Here is a 21,891-nt window from a genome sequence, read left to right on the forward strand (position 1 = left end):
GATGCTCAACCGACTGAGCCACCCAGGCCCCCCTTGCTCATTTTCTAATTAGATTTTTTTTTTTTTTTTTTACTGTTTTGAGAATTCTTTACATACATATTCTAAGTAATGGTCCTTTATTGGATGTAAAGTTTATAAATATTGTCGCCTGCTCTGTAGCTGACTTTCATCATCTTCACATGGTCTTTTGCACAGTAAAAGTTCTTAATTTTTAATGAGGTCCAACTTACCAAGTTCTCCCTTTGATGGGATTGTGGTTTTGGTGTCAAGTCTAAGAATTCTTTGCCTGAAGAATTTCTGTATTCTGAAGGTTTTCACTGATGTTATCTTTAAAAGTTCTACAGTTTTATGTTCTACATTTAAGTCCATGATCCATTTTGAGTTAATTTTTGTGTTAAATGAAAGGTTTAGGTTGAGGTTTATTGTTCTATCTATAGATGTCAAAGGCTCTAGAATCACTTGTTGAAAAGGCCAGCCTTCCTGCACTAAATTACTTTGGCAACTTAGTCAAAAATTAGTTGATCAGATTTGTGTGGGTCTATTTCTTGGTTTCCTCTTCAGTTCTATTGACCTGTGTCTGTCCTCTCCTCCCCCGACCACCCATACCAGTTTCTTGATTATGTTAACAATACGTAAGTCTTAATATATGGTAGAGTGATTATTTCCATGTTTTTCTTCTTTGTCAAGATTGTTTTAGCTAGAATATAAATTTTAGGATAAACCTGTCTCTATAAAAAAACTTGCTGCAAGTTTGGTGGGAATTACATTAAACCTATAGATCAATTTGGGGAGGAGTGACATCCCTGCTACATTGAGTCTTCCCATCTATGAACATGGCATGTCTTTCCATCTATTTGGGTCTTCCTAAATAGATGAATTCTTTCAACAGTATTCTGTAATTTTCAGTATACACACTCACTCTGTAGTTGTTTTGCTAAGTGTACATGTAAGGATTTCATTTTCTTTGGAGTGATTGTAAATGGTCCTGTCTTTCATTTCAGTTTCTGTATATACACTGTATTATAAAGAAATGTTATTGATTTTTGTGTGTTAATTTTGTATCCTGCAGTCTTACTGAACTCATTTATTAGCTCTAGGAGTTTACTTGTAGATTCCTTAGGATTTTCTATGTAGACAGTCATGTTATCTGCAATTAAGGATAGTTTCACTTATTTTTTTTCCAACCTTTCATCTTTTTTTTTTTTTTTAATTTTTTCCTTTTTTGGGGAGAGAGGGGGGAGAGAGGGGCAGAGATAGAGAGGAAGAGGGGGAAAGAGAGAGGACCTCAAATAGGCTCCATACTCAGTGTTCAGGGTGAAGCCCAAAGCAGGGCTCGATCCCATGACCCTGGAAACATGACCTGAGCCAAAATCAAGAGTGTATGCTCAACCGACTGAGCCACCCAGGCGCCCCGTCTTCCATTTCTTTTTCTTGCATCGCTGCAGTGCCCAGAACTTGCCAGACTATGCTGATTAACAGTAGTGAAAACATATCATTTCTAATCGTAGGAGGAAATCATTCAGTCTTTCACCACTAAGTATGACATTACCTATATAAGTTTTTTGTAGATGCGCTTTAGCAAGAAGACGTAGTTCTCTTCTATTACTAACTTGCTCAGAGTTTTTGTCATGAATAGATGCTGGATTTTCTCAAATCCTTTTTTTGTGTCAACTGATACAATTATATGATTTTTCTTCTTTGGCCTGTTGGTACTGATGGATTTTTGAATGTTGAATTCTATTTTTATGTTCTGATTAAAACCTCTTGAACCTTGAACTTCAGAGTTCAAGAAAAGAGAAAATTTCACAAAAAGGCTAGTCCTTTAAAAAATTCTATTTTTAGGGTGCCTGGGTGGCTCAGTCGTTAAGCACCTGACTTTGGCTCAGGTCATGATCTTACAGTTTGTGAGTTTGAGTCCCACATGAGGTGAGTTTGAGCCCCACTTTGGGTAAAACACAAGTTCTGGTAAACCCCTCTTCTCTCTCTCTCAACCCCTTACTCACTGTGTCCCCTCTCTCAAAAAATAATTTTTATTGTTAAAAAAAGTATATGAGGTGTGCCTGGGTAGCTGTCAGTTAAGCATCTGACTTCTGGCTCAGGTCATGATCTTGCAATACGTGAGTTCAAGCCCCGCATCAGGCTCTGTGCTGACAGCTCGGAGCCTGGAGCTTGCTTTGGAATCTGTGTCTCCTCTCTCTCTCAAAAATAAATAAATTTAAAAAAAAAAAAATTTTTTTTAAAGTATATGAAAGGGGGGAAAAAAAGAGGTACATGAGTATAAAAGCTCCAGGAATTTGGTTTCATTTTATTAACTGTTTCATAATGAAACTCAATTCTACCTCTACACGCATATTTATTAGGCAGGTCCACACCTAAGAAGGTAAAAGACATGAGTAAACACATTGTATATGTAGTACTTACCTCTTGCCTCAAGAAAGGATTTTCCTTTTTGAGTTCTTCAGAAAGATCTTCTCCCTCCAGCCATTCCTTCATGCCTGTCTGTTCTGCCCAAGCATTCACAGTCGCTAGGGCAGCCGCCCGAACATTGTTCTGAAGGGAGGAGAAAATTAGTAAAGATAGTATCAGTCATGGTTTGGAGATAGGGAGTGAAAAAGGTTGTTACTTTGGGGATATGAACAATGGAGGTTTCTCTAAGGTCCACATGAACACACTTGGAATCAACTTCTCTGACACAGAATCTAGTTCTATGGTTGTACTGAAAATCTAAAGTAGAAACATAAAACTCCATTGTAAAGATCCTGTCGGTTAAATCAGACAAAAACAGTCACCTGGGTATAACATATCATGTAAGAGGAATTAACTCAGAGGTTCTGTTCCCTGAATCTCTGGGGCTGTTATATCCATGGTTATCTGCTAAAGAATGTAATTCCACATGGTAGAAAACTCAAGAGTTAGAATCAAATTACTAACAATTTGCCCGAACACTTACGTTTTCCTATTAATTTGCATTTGTAGCATGAGGACTTACTGACATGAAAAATATTAAAATATCCCATTAAAATATCCCATTAAATGAATTGCACAAAAATAAAGACACATTCAAATATTCAATCTAGGGCTAAATATGAGGCTTGCTACTTTCAAGGAGACTGATTCTAGGACTGTGAAACTGCAAGTACTGGAAGATTCTGCTCCAGTGGTCCAGAACAAGGTGGAAAATAAAGGACCCCCAAATTCATAAACTTATTCACTCTTTTTAACAGCACTTATAACAACGATGTCATAATCCTAACAGCCAACATTTTTTGAGTGCACACTATAGGAGACACTAATAGGTATCTTAGGTACAGATTATTTAGTTCTATAGCAATGAAATTTCATAGATAACAACACTGAACCTCAAAGAAGATAAATAACTTATCTAAGGGTCACAAAGCTAGTGACCTATCTGTTCACCTTCATATTTCCTGGAGGTAAAGATGTTTACTATTTTCCTTCTAATGTTCTCTTCCCTGCAAAGTTTATAGACTGTGTATATGTGTACTCTTACATGTACATCTAAGAATTATTCTTAGCCCACGAACATGTCTGGCCTATTCCAAAAAGGAGTGAGGTCAGGAGTCAGGCTTACCTTGCTGTCTCCAAGGACTGTGATGATAGGGATGCCTAAGTTCTTCACATGTTGCTTGATATTTGGTCCCATTGCTACGGCCAGCTGCTGGAGGATATTCAATGTTTGTTGCACCTAAGTGGGAAAGAGCCAACACTTGAAACCATGAGCAGGCTATGTTCAAAGTTTTTTAAGTTTGCTGCTAAGTAGTCATTGCAATAGAAAGTTTTGGGCCTATTTAAGAGACAGGGAAGTCAGTTTGTTATGATGCTATTCTAATTAGCTTATGGTTAATTTTTAGGTGGTGGCCTTTCATCATCAGTTCATAAAGCTTGAGTATGAGAATTTTAGACCAGGGGCATCTGAGTGGCTCAGTCAATTGAGTGTCTGACTTTGGCTTAGGTCATGATCTCACAGTTCCTGGGTTCAAGCCCCATGTCAGGCTTTGTGCTGACAGCGCAGAGCCTGATTTGGATTCTCTCTCTCAAAAATAAACAAAAAAAAAAAAAAAAAAAAAAAAGAATTTTACAACAGAGAGGGTAATTTTATAATTTTAAAGGTAAAGCCTAGCTTAAGAAAATTCTCACATAAAAACCCAAATTTAAAAATTAGAAATTAAGCATGTTTATATGTATTACGAGCAGTTTTATATTTAATATTTAATATTTAATATTAGAGTCCTATAAAAAGCAAACCTGAGATTCATGAAAATTTGATTAATAAACCTGCTGTCTACCAACCTATCTGGAGGCACACTTAAGAGATTAAAGGAAGCTATTTCTAGTTCAAAGAAAATAAAGTGACCACCCATTTTTTTTTTTGCAGATGAAGGTTAGTATTTAAAAGGGACTTCCTTCAGAGAAGAAGGGAGGGAGAGAAAAAGAACAGGTATATATGTTCTACGTACCAAGATTTTATTTGAATCATTGAGTCGACCCTTCAAGGCAGTTGGCAGTTCACCTATATTCGGTTGGATAAATTTGGCTTCATTGATAATACCTGCCACTTCATCTAGACCTTCTTTCCTGATCTTCCAATTCTTGTCACCAATCTTAGACACCAACTCTGAAGTGATTTTATCACTGAAAAAGCAAGGATGGAATCTTTAATTCCAGACTCCTAAAGAAATAATTATGTCACAGAAGTACTCTTGACTGAGAAAGAGAAGGTACTATTAGGAATTCACTAAAACAAAACAAAACAAACAAACAAAAAACTGCTACAAAAATCCAATAAACCATTTGCAACAAACCTACCTGATTTCTGTCCTCGGCAAAAGATCCACAACATCATTGCCCCCCTCATCTGGTTCATCTCCATCTTCTCCTTCATCTGTACCACTTATGCTGTGTTTGGAAATCCCTCTGGTTGGAGCAGGTGGGCTCTGTCCCTGCATCTACACACAAACAAATCAGTGAGTCCAATGAACTTGATGAAGGGTATGAGAGCAAACAAGTTAGAGAATGGGACTATGTCAAACTTTCCTACTCTTTCATACTACTTAATATTTACACAGTATGTATTTTAATTCCTAGATTCCAAATTTGAGACTATCTAGCAAAAGGCATTTTTATTTATTTTTTTTTATTTTTTATTTTTTTAATATATGAGATTATTTTTTTTTCTTTTTTTCTTTTTTTTTTTTTTTAATATATGAGATTAACAAAAGGCATTTTTATACAAACCTATTAGAATCTGACTTTTCAATCATAAAGCTGTCTTTTGACTTGTAAGCCCAAGAAATACAGAGCAAGTCTGCCCAAACTCAGCCATTTCAATTAAAAAGTTTATTCAAGGAAGGTCAAGTTTCTTTTATTTAAAATTATTTTAAATGTTAATTAGTATGCTTTCTGAATAGGCAGCATATTCAAAATGTTTGATACCCAAAGGTACAAAAGACCTAAAGAGGAAAATCTCCCCTCCTGTACCACAGCTATCCAGTTGGCTGCCTCACAGACAAAGCCATCAATTTCTTATGAACTCTTCCCAGGGTATTTTATGCATATAAAAATAAATACATATATATTCTTCATTCCAAAGGGTTAAAAGCTTACACTTAACTAATATGAGCATTCTCATGTCTACTAATGGATTGTATCATTTCTGGAAACTTTACCTTCTCAAATTCTGCATCTATCTGGGAGAGGAGGGCAGGCTTCTCATCTTCAAAGAACATTCGCAAAGAGGGGCCAACATACAGATACATCACACCAAGCAGGGTGATGGCGGAAGTCCTCACAGCCTGGCAGACAGAGCAAAAAGAACTTTCTAAATGAGAACAGAACCACAGGGATGGCTGCAATGTTCCTACATATGCTGGTATGTACTCACTGGGTTTGTTGCAGCAAGAGCTGTCTTCACATTGCTAATGAAAGCTTTCACATTCAGCCTAGAAGAAATAACATTTAGAATTAACAAATGAAACCCTCAAAATACTCAACAGAATTTTATTTTTATTTATTATTATTTATTTTGAAAGAGAGAGAGAGAGAGAGAGAGAGAGAGAGAGAGAGAGAGAGAGAGAGAGAGAAGGCGTATGCGCATGCGCACAAGCAGGGGAGGGGCAGAAAGAGAAGGAGAAAGAGAATCCCAAGCAGTCTCCTGTCAGCACAGAGCCTGATGCAGGCCTCGAACTCACAAACCATGAGACCATGACCTGAGCCAAGATCAAGAGTTGGATGGTTAACCAACTGAGCCACCCAGGCACCGCTACTCAACAGTTTTATAAAGCCAAGACTCTAGGACTGGCTCCCTTTGGCTATGTCCCCAAGTCTCACTTATTCTGTTTCTAGACTCATTTAAAGTGAGCATTAAATACTGTCTGCATGCTCATTGCTCCTAAATCCCATTGATGACCTCTCTCCTGAACTCCATTCATATATCCATGTAGCCTTTGAAACATTTTCCTTAGAATGTCTAGTAGGTGTCACACATCTCTTAAGGTCAAAACTCCTGTCCACACCCTAAACCCAAATCCTATTCTTCCCACGGTCTTCCCTACTTCAGCAAAGAACTACATCATTCCTCCATTTGCTCAGGCCATCCTTGACTCCTCTCTCTCCTATACCCATTTTCCTGTTCAGTTCTCTCAAATATATTCTGACTCCTAAGGCTTCCATCTCTACAAACTATGCCTAAGCCACTATTATTTTCTTAAAGGATTATTCCGATAGCTTACTAATTAGTCTCCTTGAGTCTCACTATCTGTTCTCTCTGACTAGAGTCCAAATGATCCTACTACTCTTTTGCTCAAAACCATCTAGTGGTTTCGAACTTACTCAAAGCTTTGAGGCTCTAAGTGACCTGGCCCTGTTCTTTCTTGCATCTTGTCTCCTCCTCCTCCCTACCACCCAACTCATTCCCCTTCAGCTACATACTGAAAAACAATCACTCCTTGCTATTTTTAAATACATCACACATGCTCCTACTACAGGGCTTTTGCAATTGCTGTTCCCTTGGCCTAGAATGATCTTTTCCCAGATTGTCACAGCTAGCCACCTCAAGTCCTAATGGTCTCTGCTCAAATGTCATTTTCTCAGGAAGGACCATCCCAACCACTCCTAGGTAATACTACCTAACTTCTTATCCTTTATTTTTATTCCATTGTCCCTGTACCTCCGGATATTCTTTTCACTACATATCGTCATCTGCTCTTACTGAAATATGAGTCTTATGAAAACAAGAATTTAATCTTGTCTATAATGTATTCCTAGGGACTAGAACAAATGACTGAAACACCATAAAGTGCTCAATATGTAGTTGTTGAATAAATGAAAGATCATGGACAAATTAAAAAGAGGAAAACAGGGGCGCCTATGTGGCTCAGTCGGTTAAGCGTCCGACTTCGGCTCAGGTCATGATCTCACGGTCCGTGAGTTCGAGCCCCGCATCGGGCTCTGTGCTGACAACTCAGAGCCTGGAGCCTGCTTCAGATTCTGTGTCTCCCTCTCTCTCTGACCCTCCCCTGTTCATGCTCTGTCTCTGTCTCAAAAATAAATAAACATTAAACAAAAAAATTAAAAAAAAAAAAAAAAAAAGAGGAAAACATTCACCTGGCTTTTATGCCATGCCAGGAGATTAGTTTTACACCAAAAATTATACAATTTTGAAGGGATTTTAACAATACCCTCAACTATAAATACAGACACACAAGCCTTTGCTTGAATGACACCTGAATAACTTCGAGACTAATAACTCTTCATTTGGTAGAACATAGAAAACTATTTTACAAGACATTAAGAGGTGTGTTGTAACAAGCAGCATGGCACATAGTAGAAAGGCTGCATAGTATAGCAGTTATGGTATTCTCTCTTGGACAGAATGCCTGGATTCAAATCTTAGCTTTGCCACTTCTGAACTGTGACTTGGACAGATTACTTCAGCTTCCTGTGCCCCAATTTCCACACTTATAAAATGGGAATAACAATACCTCACGTAGGTAGTTTTTATGAGAATGAAATTAAAGGAATTATTATTTAGAAAGTGACTGGCATAAGGGCACCTGGGTGGCTCAGTCAGTTAAATGTCCAACTCTTGATTTTGGCCCAGGTCATGATCTCAGTTTGGGGGATGGGGCCCTGCATCTGGCTCCTCACTGACAGCACAGAACCTGCTTGGGATTCTCTCTCTCCCCTCCCTGCCCCCCTGCCCCCCTCTCCCTGCTCGCGTTCTCTCTCAAAATAAATAAATAAAACATTAAAAAAAAAAAAAAAAGAAGAAAGCGCCTGGCATAAAGAAAGCTCTATAAAATTTTGTTAAACAAGTATGTTCAAATGCAAATAAGTTAGATAAGCTTCTCTGCTGCCTGACCTTGAGAGCCCTTAATTCACCAAGGTGCATGATAGTTCTCTAAACAAATGTGATTACATGTAAGAATTTCCAAATGCATTTGACTCGGTCTTCTCAGAACTGGCTTTTCTGTGGGACAATTGTTAACACTTAAGGAAAAACAACTTAGAGAACTCTAAAGTTAGTGGATATGAAAAGCTCTGGCTTCTCAGAAATAGCAGAGATAGTTGAACAAACAGAATCACCAGTTAGAGATTAGCAAAATATTTAATTATTTTGTACCTAATTTCTTTCTGACTTACCCAGAAAAACCAAATTCTTTTATTGCATTTGACAGCCAATTCAGAGTTTCTGATTGATTCTTGGGATTCTTCTGTGAGAAAGCCATGGACATAACCTGGAGTGAAAGAGGGAAAAAACAAAAACAAATATGTGCTTTTTCTCATATTTCTCACAGAAATGTGGTATGGCATTAAGGCAGAAGTGGATTAGGAGTGGCTTTTCCAACGCCGATAGAACTACAAGAATGCCTTACGAATGAAATATTTAACTCACACAAGAAAATGACGTAAGTGACATAGTATTTTTTTTTTTTGAGAGCAAGAGGGAGGGAGAGTGTGAGTGAGCAGGGGAGGGGCAGAGGGACGGAGGGAGGGGAGGGAGGGAGAGAGAGAGTCTTAAGCAGGATCCATGATGTGGGGCTCTATCTCACAACCGTGAGATCATGATCTGAGCCAAAATAAAGAGTTGGATGCTTAACTGACTGAGCCACCCAGGCTCCCTTGTAACAGGAGTATTAAAAAGCATTCTTGACTTTACAACTTTTCCTTAGTGATCACTCTGGATTATAATGCCTTAGGAGAAAATTATTCTCATCTTTTTTTATTTTAATTCTTAATGTTTATTTACTTGAGAAAGAGTGAGAGCAAGAGAGAGTGCGCATGCACAAATGGGGTAGGGGCAGAGACAGAGAGGGAGGCACAGAATCTGAAACAGGCTCCAGGCTCTGAGCTGTCAGCACAGAGCCCGATGTGGTGCTGGAACTCCGAACAGTGAGATCATGACCTGAGCCGAAGTCTCAGGCTCAACCGATTGAGCCACCCAGGTGCCCCTCTCATTTTTAAACAGAATTATCTTGGCCAAAATAAATTCTAATTATCAGACAACAGTATATTATTAAAGGTAAGGATAAAAATGCAGAATATAAAAATGGTTTGACTTGAGGGGCGCCTGGGTGGCGCAGTCGGTTAAGCGTCCGACTTCAGCCGGGTCACGATCTCGCGATCCGTGAGTTCGAGCCCCGCGTCAGGCTCTGGGCTGATGGCTCGGAGCCTGGAGCCTGTTTCCGGTTCTGTGTCTCCCTCTCTCTCTGCCCCTCCCCCGTTCATGCTATGTCTCTCTCTGTCCCAAAAATAAATAAAAAAAAAAAAAACGTTGAAAAAATGGTTTGACTTGAGAAGAAAAGGACTACCATTTAACTAGTAACCTTAAATTAACATTTGGGAAAAATCTGGGAAAAGTTGGGGAAAGAGAGCTCTGTTACTAACCTGTTCAGCTGTCCACGGTAACATGCAAGCTTCGGCTATTGCTGTCATAGCTTCTTTTGCATTGTTCCCACACTTTACATCTCCAATCTTGTCCACAAGGCCATCCAAGACAATCTGAGCTGAAGTTTTGGAAAAATTCCCTTTCTGGGCAATCAAAGCAACTATGTGAAGCTTCATCTGCATCACCTGAACAAAGGATAAGCATCATAAAGTTATGAGTAAGCCAAAGACATCGATTTACTTATTATTATTTTTTTTTAATTTTTTTTTAATGTTTATTTATTTTTGAGACAGAGAGAGACAGAGCATGAATGGGGGAGGGTCAGAGAGAGGGAGACACAGAATCTGAAATAGGCTCCGGGCTCTGAGCTATCAGCACAGAGCCCGATGCGGGGCTCGAACTCACGGACCGCGAGATCGTGACCTGAGCCGAAGTCGGCGCTCAACCGACTGAGCCACCCAGGCGCCCCTGATTTACTTATTTTTATAGCAGCCTGAAGATGTAATACAGGAACAACTAAGAACATGACCAAACTAAAAATGACAAATAAATTTATTTATTTATTTATTTAATTTATTTTTAAAATATTTTTTATTGTTTTTTAAATTTATTTTTTGAGAGACAGACAGAGAGCAAGTTGGTGAGGGGCAGAGAAAGAGAGAGAGGGAGACACAGAATCTGAAGCAGGCTCCAGGTTTCAAGCTGTTAGCACAGAGCCTGATGCAGGGCTTGAACTCCTGAACTGTGAGATCATGACCTGAGCTGAAGTCGGACGCTTAATCAACTGAGCCACCCAGGTGCCCCTATTTAATTTATTTTTCAAGTAATCTGTGTCCAAAATGCGGCTCAAACTCATGATCAAGAGTCTCATGCTCTTGACTGAGCCAGCTGAGCGCCGCTAAAAACAACAATTTTAAACAAAGAAACAAAATAATTTCTATCCTTGTTATCAATTAAAGTAGCTGGGGCACCTGGGTGGCTCAGTTGGCTGGGCATCCAACTCTTGATTTTAGCTCAGGTCATGAACTCACAGTTTGTGAGTTTGAGCCCCCAGTCAACTGCACTGACAGGGGATTCTGTCTCTCCCTCTCTCTGCCCCTTCCTCACTCATGCTCTTTCTCTCTCAAAATAAATAAATAAAATACACATTAAAAAAAATTAAAGTAGCTAAGTGACAGCTAAGAGAGAAAAAACCAAATACTCAATGTTTCAAAATAATGACAATGTTAGCACATTAAAAGTTTATGAATTTAAAAAATTAATTTCTCTATTCTCCTCTCACGGTTATTTGCAATAGTACTGAACATACATCTTGAAATACATAATAAATGATCATACTAACCGTATAACTCAGCATTCCCACTAGTGTTATCTGCAAAAAACTACAACCCTCATGCACACACCACACACAACAGAACTTGAGAGACTTAAACAACGTGTATACTTTTAAGTGGAAGAATGAAGAAGCTGTGAAAACAATTTAAAGATGTTAATGTGAAGATGCTAGATGTAAGGCACTTGAGACGCCTTTGCCCGTAAGTATCTCCCTCTGTCCTGTTTGAATATTTAAATAACAGAAGTTGGTGAGGATGTATAGAAATTAGAATTCTCTTGCATTGCTGGTACGAATGCAAAATGGTGAAGTCACATTGGAAAAGTTTGGCAGTTCTTTAAAAAGTTAAACGCAGTTACCATATGACCCAGCAATTCTACTTCTAGGTATATATCCAAGAGAATGAAAAACATGTTCACACAAACACTTGTACATGCAATGTTCAGAGATAGTCAAAATGTGTAGCAACACAAACGGGTAAATAAAATGTTCTATATCCATACAATGGAATATTACTCAGCCGTAAAAAAAAGAATGTAGAGTTGATACATGCTACGATATGGGCAAACCTTGAAAAGACTAAGTTAAGTAAAAGACACTTCATTCTATGAAATGTCCATGAGAAGTAATGTATAGAGACAGAAAGTAGAGTAATAGTTGCCAGGGACTGTGGGTGGCGAGGGGGATTTGTGGAGGAAGAGAGAGTGACTGCCGATGGGTATGGGGTTTCTTGCTGGAGTGATGAAAATATTCTAAAGTTACAGAGTGGCAGGAGTTGCAGAACTATGCAAATATCCTAAGAACTGCTGCACTGTACACTTTCAAAGGGTGAGCTTTATACTCCCTCAATAAAATTGTCATAAAGAAAAATACATACATAAAATTATCCTTTGTTACGGATCTAACACATAGGAAGGTATAAGCTCAAATCAAGGATGCTTCTTTCACCGATCTTAGAAGCTGCATAAAGAGGGGTTTTCAACGTGGTGTGTGGGGGAGGAGGCCAGCATGAGAACCTCTTGGCAGAAGAAGGCTTTGTGGTACTGGACGGTATGGCTGAGGTGCTGTAACAGTGCTAAGGGAACACAGTGTGTGAAGGAGCCAAGGATCCTATAGAGGGAACAAGAGGTGGCAGAATAGAAGCAAAAAAGAGACTAGCGGGATGCCAAAAATAAACCTGATATATTTCAAACTTTTGTTTCCCACAAGGTCTATGAATATCTGAAGAGGACAAGGAAACTTTTCTCCTTTTCCTTCCTATATCACTTTCCTAAACCTCCCTTTGCACGGACGCTTTAGACTAAATAACAGCACTGCAAAATTTCATCTCTATTACCAGTTAATGCATTAAATTATGTGGCAATTTTTCACTGGTAATTTAAAGACCATTTATCTTTTATCCAAACAAATAAGAAACCTGTCTCACTGTTTATCCCTCCCTTGCATATGTGAAGATTAGGGGGATTCCAGGCCTAACTAATGAGGAGAAAAAAATATATATACATAAATTACACAAACAATATAGATAATACTTCCATATATATAAACTCCCAATTACACAAAGGTATAGTTCTATGTTTAATCAAAATGCACATACTCCATTGTTCACATTTAAAGTTAGATGACATACTGGCTGAGTGATTTAAAAAAAAAAAAAAAAGCTAAAAATCATTACCAAAGTTCTCTCTCTCTCTTACTCCATAGATGATATGATAGAAATTACTTGAATAAAAGATACTAAAATCTCCAATTAAAAATTACCTGAAAATTGGTTTCCTTCCATCCAGGTTTCTTGGCCAGCATCCTCACTAATGCCTGGCATGGCATTTCAGTTCGATCCATTAGTTCAACAGCCTTGAAGTAAAATAAGAGAATCAGAATTAAGGGTTTAATGATTAGTGAGGGAAACAGGTGACTTGAAGGAGAGAGAAGAATGGAAGCAAGGAGGGTTATAGAGAGAGCTTAGATAGCTTGTTATAGTGCTTTTTAAGTTGGATATCTGATGTACAGTTGTTATAGTAATACCAGTGATACTCTTTTCCCTCCACATTTCAGGTTTCACAAAGAATTTGGTCCAAGGAATGTAACAGTAACAGTTTTCATTTGCCTAGTTTGAGGCAGAAACTGCTTATACATATTTTGACTTATCCGATTTTCCTAAAAACATAGAGCAAAGTAGAACAGATTAGAAGTGGTTAAATATTAAATTTCAAAGATGTGCAAACTCAGGTCTAAACCTGATGCATGGCACATGCAGGCCTGGAAGTGAGGTCTCCTGCCTCAAGTCCCAGTGCTCTTGTGGTTCCTCCACACCCTCCTCATTAGAATCATAGAGTATATGCCGAAAGGAACTTCCATGCTCCCTTCCAACACAGATTTCTGAAAGGAGCTTCTCACACCAAGGAATAATATCTGTTCTTCCAAGAATCATGACAACAAAGAGGAAAGCAGAGAAAGGGAAGAGGGGTGGTTTAAGTGGAGTTATATGTTTGCCTAGTAAGTTTAATGATTAAATACCATAATATTAAAATTCATCTAAACCTATAATTCAGAATAAACCTAACTTTCTTGAGTAAGTACTAAGTTATGAGCTTATAGAAGCCACAGAAAGCAGATGTTAAAAGATATACACTATGCAGCTAAAAAACCAGTCCCTCCCCATCCCCTCACCCCCCGCTCATCAGAGTTAACACTCTGAAACATGGTCACTGTTTATAAAATACAGCAAGTAGGACAAGTACTTTGTTGATGTCATCACTTCTCTGTAATGTAATGTTCTTTCACACTCAACTCATCCCCATGCACCTACCTTCTGGAACTCCTCCATACAAGCCAGCCTTTCCTTCCAGTTACTGCTGTCTAGAAGCTGTATACAGGTAGCAGGAAGGACAGCTGAAGCTTTTTCTTCACATACTTCTATCTGTAAGATGCAAAAACATTAAAACTAAGAATTGCTTAAGGAAACAGATGACAAGAATGTAAAAATGCTGCAGGCCGAACTACACGAACACTCCCATAGGTATCCTATAGTACCCGAGTTTTCTACTCTACTACCATAAAGGGGAAGGAAGGTCGTCCAAGGCACAGTTTCACTAAGTGAAAAATACCAATTAACTCTATGTTGTAGAACTCAGCAAAGAACTCAAGTCTTCTCCCAGGAATTGACTTTCCGTGGTTTTCTGAGTTTGAGGCATCCTGTAGAATACTGACCGAAAGCTCAGGCTCCACGATTTCTTTGGTTTCCAGTCCTTTCTTATTCTTGGTTCCAGTGCCCCCTGCACCTCCTGACGCAGCTGGCTTCCCCTTCTTAGGTGGCCCACCAGCCTAAAAGCAATTTAAAAGAAAGTTAAACCACTTAAGGATTTAGAACAGTGGTTCTTAAGCATTTTTGGGCCAGAGACTCCCTAAAAATTTGATTAAAATGAGGGACCACTCAACCAACCAAAAACCCCTGTGTTTTTGGTGCCCACAGAACTTAACACTTCCAAGGGCAGACAGAGCTCCTGAAGACCATTCATGGGGAAATCTGCAGAACCCCACTATTAAGAACCTTCAATTCAGTATGAGCTAATGAGGTAAATGAAATGAAAATGGACTGGAATTATATGACATTTTATTTGAGAATTAACATTTGATGCCTTTAAATGCCTCTAAATCTTTCCTGCATTAGTAAAGGACAGTTTCTAACTTCTAACATTTACCCCATACTTCACCACAAGGCACCCCAATAACAGAAAAATACATTAACTCACTGTAGAACCATGTAATTTTGAAGGAATAAAGTGGTTGTTATGGCAATGGCAGTAAGTGGCTTAACCATGTTGAAGATGGCCACCTTACTGGATCTTTTTATTATTGTTTGACCTACTTGTATTTCCCAAGTATATGATCATATGATCTACAAAAATTATAACTGTGCCTTTTCCTTCCTTATATTAGCATTGGTCTTACTTTATTCCTTTATTTAATTGTATGAAGTTATTAAACAATAACGGTACCAGCAGGCATTTTTTGCTTTACTCCTCACTTTAACAGTAATGCTTCTAGTATTTCATCACTATGAAGCATGATGCGGACTTTTGGTTTGCGAGGTCTACTGCTATCTATAGATCTATTTCTAGATATTTAGTCATGTCAAAGAATCCATCTATTTCTATGTATTAAGAATTTTTATCATGAAGATATGTTGAATTTACTATATTCCTTTTTCAATGTCTGAAATTAGATTTCTTTTGATCTCTAAATGTAAGTTTTTTAATATTAATATTGAACCATCCTTATAATCCTGGAATAAACTTCAGTTGGTCACACTTTGTATTATACCCGCTGGTTTCTATCTGCTAATACTGTGCTTAAACATCTCAATTATTTTACTCCAGTTTTGAAAGGTCAGAAGAAAATAGCAGTTTATCACAAGGCACACAACCGACAGTAACATTAACATGGTAACACATATCACTGTTCACATCATTCCTTCTATCTATTTTGGTATTTGTTAAACAATGCCCCAAACCAGAAAGAAAAAATAAAATGAGAGAAGGCCAGACTGTCTTCAACATCCAGACTTCTTCTGAAACTAATGTCATCTTGAACATAATCTGAGCTTTTAAGGTATAGTTAGCAAAACTAAGATGCTGGTTTTTTAATGAAATGAAAACCTCTAATACTTGCTGGTTCATATCAGAAGTATAATTCTGTTGGTTCATAATAACAACCCGTTAGAAATTTAATTGTTTTCTGGCCGACAAAATAGGAAATTCTATACTTTTTGACTAACCAGAACACCTCTTCTGGATCCTTTTCTATAATAAATAGCACTCTCTGTATAGAGAGGTACCTCAATTAACAAATCTCCTACTTATCTTTTTTTTTTCTTTCACAGACATATATGTTTATTGGCTTAGTAGGTGTATTGGTAATACTGTCCTACTTATCTATTAAAGAGAAAAATGAAGCAGGTTGCTCCCCACTTACTTAAATTCTTCATAAGAGAAAGTCGACCAGATAAGAAAAGGCCTTAAGGTACTGTGCCCATGTCATTATCCAGAGAGGCAACAGCTGGTGAGACAGAAGAGACTAGCTGCTAACCCCCCATTAGAAAGCTGGAAGAGACAGCAGAAGATGAACTAAAGTACAAAGACTGTAGTTAAAAGCACCTGGGTCCAAATACCAGTTCTGCCACTCTGGCCATTCACCAAACGTGTGCCCAGTTCCTGCTGTCTGCCAGAAACTCGGCTATGCATGGGGGAGTGAGCAGTGACAAGATCTTTACCCTTTAAAGTTTACAGTATGGTGGTGGGGGGGGGGGGGGTTGGGGGTGTCAGAGTAAACAAACAAATGAACAACATAGATATCAGAGTTGTTAGAGCATGTGTAGAATACTTAACCTTGCTGAACCTCCATTTCCCTTTCTGGAAAAATAGGGATCTCAAAATAGTTATTTCAAGGGTTGTTTGATGATTACATGAGATTATTTAGGTAAAACGCTTTCCAAATGATGCTTTATTAAATACCAGTTCTCTCCCCTGACTTCATGCTGGTGTTCCGAGTGAGAAAAGAGAATAAACTTTCTACATCCATGGTAGATAATTTCATGCTTAAGAGAGTCCACAGGACAAATGTTCTCTAAAAGAATGCCACATTTGTCTCTAGGCATTTCCCTTCCACACTGTATAAAAGTAACAAGACCTTGACTGGTATGTAGACTTGGTGATGCAACTCAACGGCATTATCAGCAAAATGACCAAAGTGATGTTATTAATGTTAAGTGCTTTGCCATTTTATTTCTTTATTTAATAATACTTTAAGATCACTCAAAATGCACTCCTGTACCTTCATTACCATTTTTAGCTTTATTAAAGTTTACATAACCAAACGTATTGTTGGAATACTCTTTGTTGATGGATGTTCTGCTATATTTTAAATGTGGTAATGCATTCATTTCTCAAATGAAATCATATTGGAAGGATAACCATGAATCCGAGACTCCAACCCTATCTTACTAAATTCTAACTTTTGAACCATATTTTCCAAGTCATCTATTAACCTTAGTAGCAGGTGCCTTTTTTGAGGGTCCTGGTTTGGGTGCTGAAATGTCCTTTGTGTCCTTATCTCCTGCAGCCCCTGAGGCAGCAGTCCTTCCAGGAGCAGGCTTGAATTCCTTCTTGTCTGCTGCAAGTCCAGCTTTCTTACCATGTACCAGCTCTACTTTTTCTGAACATTCTTTGATCTAGAGAAAGAAATTGAAATGAACATCATTAAGCCCAACTTTGAAATATAATCACTACATTATTACTTAATAAGTTATCTAAACCACAACTCTATGAGAATTCAATTTGCTTAAGCAAAAATAAACAATCTACTTTCTTACATTTTATTTCTACACAAATTAGAATTATAATAAACATTCAACAACCACATTTTTGATAGAAAACATTCATATTTAGAAAAGTAACTTTTTAGGTATTAGAAACAAATTTATCTTAAAATATCCTTTTCACCTTCTCTAGGGACAGATCACTCAGCTTTCTTTTCTTTGTGTTTTTATAATTTGAAAGCCATCCCTACAAATATCACCACTACAGCTTAAGATGAAATTTACATCCTCAAAAGCTATCTTTTCAACACTCCAGATCTGAACCACCAGTGGCAAATTAAATAAATTTCACAAGCTGATATCATCATTTTTATCTTCATGAAATAGAACGAATGAAATCAAAACAAAACCATAATGCACAGAGAGAAGATTGTTGTCCAATTGCATTATAATCTGTCACTAACCTACCTTATCAAGCTTGAGTTTGTCCACATCAGCTAAGAATGGATTTACTGCTTTCTCACCCACCACTTTCAAAGCAGTGCCCAGTGCTTCAAATGCAGCATCTCTGACTTCAGGAGCAGAATCATTGATGTGCTGTGGTCCGGAAGTAAGCAAAATGGTCTTAATATAAGATATTTTAGGTATTACTGATTTTAATTCAGATTGATGACTGTTGGATAAAGAATTTGCTTTTTCATAAGAGACTGTTAAAAACTGAGAACAAACTGAGGGTTGATGGGGGGTGGGAGGGAGGGCAGGGTGGGTGATGGGTATTGAGGAGGGCACCTTTTGGGATGAGCACTGGGTGTTGTATGGAAACCAATTTGACAGTAAATTTCATATATTAATAAATAAATAAATAAATAAATAAATAAATAAATAAATAAATAAAAAGAATTTGCTTTTTACAGTTCACTGAAGCTAAGTGTAGTTTTCCTCTTGCCAACCAACAGTTACTCTTTCACAAATTCTTTTTGGGTCAAGGAAACCTTTGGTAATCCATTCAGCAAAAAAGTGCTTCCTTTTCCTCCTATCCTCTATTTAAAATGCCTCACATGCAAATGATCTTCAAAGACTCCAAATTGTATGCCTGTGCTTGGCCAGATCCAGCTGAACACCAGTATATGGGCCAAATAAGAAACAACGTTTAGCAGTTAGTGGAATCATAAAGCTAACTTGTGCTCTTCTTTGAGAACAGGAACACAAAGAGTACAAGAATTTGGATTCAGTTTCCAAAGCCACAGAGGGTCTGCTCCTCAAAAGAGCATAATCTACAGTCTGAAAGTCAAGTAGTCATTGTACATAATTAATATGGGAAAAAATCTTCCATAGGCATAAAAAATTCCCCCAGTTCCAAAGAGAGTCTATACCTTAAGTAGAGCAGCACAAAAGGGCTTTAGCAAGCTCTTTGGGAGGGTAGAAGCAGTGCAGTGGCGGAAGCTTCTGGCAATGAAAAGAGATGTCTGCTGCTTGATGGTTGGATTTTTATTATCCATTACTGCTAAAACATCCTCACTGATGTTCTGTAGTGTGGTCTTTAAAAAGAAAACATGGTCAATGAGCTTTTCTCAACTGTAAGAACAATCAAAACATTACACTGACAAAATTTACTTTAGACAAAAGTGCAAACTCATGCTGTCCACTTACAGTAAGGAAAATTGCATCAATTGCCTCCTGCAGGGCTTGCACCACCTGAGGCTTCTTCTCTTTGAATTTTTCCAAAATGGTTGGCACAACCTATGAAAGTGAACAGCTGGAATATTATTTTGCTGGCAACAAAAATGAATGAGTTACTGACATGACACATGAATGAACCTTGAAAATATGCCAAGTCAAAGAAGCTAGTCATAAAGGCTTATGTATGATCCATTTAAATGATGCCATGAAATGTCAAACCCATAGAGACAGAAGTGGATTAGTGGCTGCCAGTGAGAAGTGACTGCTAGTGGGCATAAAGGTTTTTGGGGGAAGATGAAAATGTTCTGGAATTAAACAGTCGTGATAGTTACACAACCTTGTGAATATATTAAAACCATTCAACTATACACTTTAAGAGGGTGAATTTTACAGTATTTAAGTTATATCTCAATACAGCCATTACTAAAGCAATGTTTGGTGCTACCAAAACAAAGTGAACGTCTAAGTTGAATAAAAAGTCATTTTTTTTCTTAAGGGCACAAGAACCTTATGCTGGAACAATTAAGGGTTCCCATTCTGTGCCACTGTAGCAGTGCTTCTCAACCCATTTTCTGCATCTACACCTTAATGCAACCATATAGTCATTTTTTATCAGAGTACCATCTCTTATTAGACAAAAAGATTCTCAACTAGGTGGATTTAGGATACGGGAATAGACAGAGTGTGTAATTTCTCTTCCCCTCTAAGATTCCGATATACTTCACCAGACTGAGATGTCTCCCACCCCTTCACTACACTAAAGACAAAGAAATGGTAACTGAAATTACAGCAATTTTGATCAGAAGGATGTACTAAGTTTAGATCAATAAAGTTGGAATTTTTATAATTATCTTATAAACTATCACTAATTTATTAAATATTTATTGAATACTTAATATCTATTGAGTGCCAGGCACTGTGCTAACAGGCAAATTAAAGTTGTCTTTTGAGGTCAAAAAGATATAGCAAAGCTCAAAGGCATTCAAAAAATATTTTTTAAGATTTCACAGAAGTGATAGAGACCAGAAGGAATTCAGTTTCCATGGAGAAATATAAAAGACTTTTTATTTTTAATACTAGGAGTTAGTTATAAACTATTGAAAATCAAAATGTTTTAATGGTTATAAAGCTCAAGCATGCTTTTATATATATATATTTTTACCAAAAAAAAAAAAATAGCTTATAAATAGCTAAAGAAAGTAAACATGAACTATTAACATGTTTGATATCAAACACTATATATGATCTACTTTTTAGGGGGGGAAAATACTCCGAACTATAAGCTTTATAACTTTAAGCTGCATAACAAAATGTCACAAAGCCAGAATCAGAATTCAAACCAGGCCAGGTAATCAGTCAACTAGGATTTAGTAAATTAAAATGTATCTTAAAAATAGTTTTCTAGGTTAAAAGTTATTATTAAGACAAAAGTATGTTCTTTTTTAAATATTCTAGTAAGTAGCACAAAACTGACCAAAAGCTAATTAACACACCATCACATAAACACAAAAGTATTGCATAATAAATACTACTGATTGCTAGAAAATGTTGCTTATCATTTTATTCCAATTCATGATTTGCATGTTTTACATGTTACATGATTTTACATGGGTTACATGTTAAGGGTTTTATGGACCCATATTTTTATTTCCCTGGTAACAAGCTAGTCATGATTTATTTTTATTTAGTAGAGTCCTTTTTTTTTCCTTCCAGTTAAGTTCTCTGAAATTATGTTCAATGCTATGAGTAAGCAAGCTCCAAATGCCATAACTGAGGTTAGACATTAACTTCACAACATAAATACAAACTATAAGGAGTCTCTAAAAAGTCAATCTAGGGAATCAAATGATCAAGTGGCTAGCAAGTTCAACCCTAAAGTTCAGTATGATCAATTTTCAGGATGCTGAACCACTCTAAGTAATTCAGACCAGATTTAGAGGCCAACTGACAAATGCCACAGTTAAAGAAAACATCTCAGTTTATTAAAACTGTTATCAAACTTGAGTGCTTCTAAATTTACACAAAGACAGTATATTCAACAAATGTTTTCAGTCAGGTTTCTTAGAATAAATTAAACTGATACACTACAAGAGTCTAATCTATAGAAAATGTCTCAAGTATGTAAGTAGATTATTATTTTTCAAATAGGAAAATGGTATAAAATACATTTTATATATTCATCTCACTTCTGGCTTTATACTGCCTTTCCTACTTTCAATTTTACTCTGTGTTAGTTATCACCAGTTTCACTTAATCCTGTTATACTACACATAATCTTATAAGAACAAAGCAGGATATTAATAAGTAAATAATAAGCAAATCAACTCAACTAAATATTTAGGTCATATGCCCAATTTTCTATATAAAGCTAATGAATTTAGTTATAACTGACATCTTTATTGAAATGTTTTGAGGAATTATGCTCAATTTTATTTATTTATTTATTTTTTTAAAAAAAAATTTTTTTTTCAACGTTTTTTATTTATTTTTGGGACAGAGAGAGACAGAGCATGAACGGGGGAGGGGCAGAGAAAGAGGGAGACACAGAATCGGAAACAGGCTCCAGGCTCCGAGCCATCAGCCCAGAGCCCGACGCGGGGCTCGAACTCACAGACCGCAAGATCATGACCTGGCTGAAGTCGGACGCTTCACCGA

General features: G+C 37.3%; 1 protein-coding gene across 4 annotated transcripts in view; it reads right to left on the reverse strand.

Annotated features, from left to right (window-relative positions):
* Positions 1–21,891, reverse strand: part of CKAP5 (cytoskeleton associated protein 5) — a 114,604-nt gene that overhangs the window by 33,319 nt on the left and 59,394 nt on the right. For all 4 annotated transcript variants that reach the window (XM_058688838.1, XM_058688835.1, XM_058688837.1 and 1 more), the window contains exons 10-24: positions 19,207–19,296; positions 18,930–19,094; positions 18,025–18,153; positions 17,287–17,469; positions 14,451–14,564; positions 14,050–14,160; positions 13,002–13,094; positions 9,907–10,092; positions 8,662–8,756; positions 5,903–5,960; positions 5,688–5,813; positions 4,828–4,967; positions 4,479–4,653; positions 3,593–3,706; positions 2,422–2,550 (exon numbers count right to left, since the gene is read on the reverse strand). In XM_058688838.1, the coding sequence (XP_058544821.1) occupies positions 2,422–2,550; positions 3,593–3,706; positions 4,479–4,653; positions 4,828–4,967; positions 5,688–5,813; positions 5,903–5,960; positions 8,662–8,756; positions 9,907–10,092; positions 13,002–13,094; positions 14,050–14,160; positions 14,451–14,564; positions 17,287–17,469; positions 18,025–18,153; positions 18,930–19,094; positions 19,207–19,296 (1,908 nt within the window). The remainder of the gene's footprint in view (positions 1–2,421; positions 2,551–3,592; positions 3,707–4,478; positions 4,654–4,827; positions 4,968–5,687; positions 5,814–5,902; positions 5,961–8,661; positions 8,757–9,906; positions 10,093–13,001; positions 13,095–14,049; positions 14,161–14,450; positions 14,565–17,286; positions 17,470–18,024; positions 18,154–18,929; positions 19,095–19,206; positions 19,297–21,891) is intronic.

This window comes from Neofelis nebulosa, chromosome 10 (genome assembly GCF_028018385.1).
Source record: "Neofelis nebulosa isolate mNeoNeb1 chromosome 10, mNeoNeb1.pri, whole genome shotgun sequence".
In the NCBI taxonomy this organism is placed as follows: Eukaryota; Metazoa; Chordata; class Mammalia; order Carnivora; family Felidae; genus Neofelis; species Neofelis nebulosa.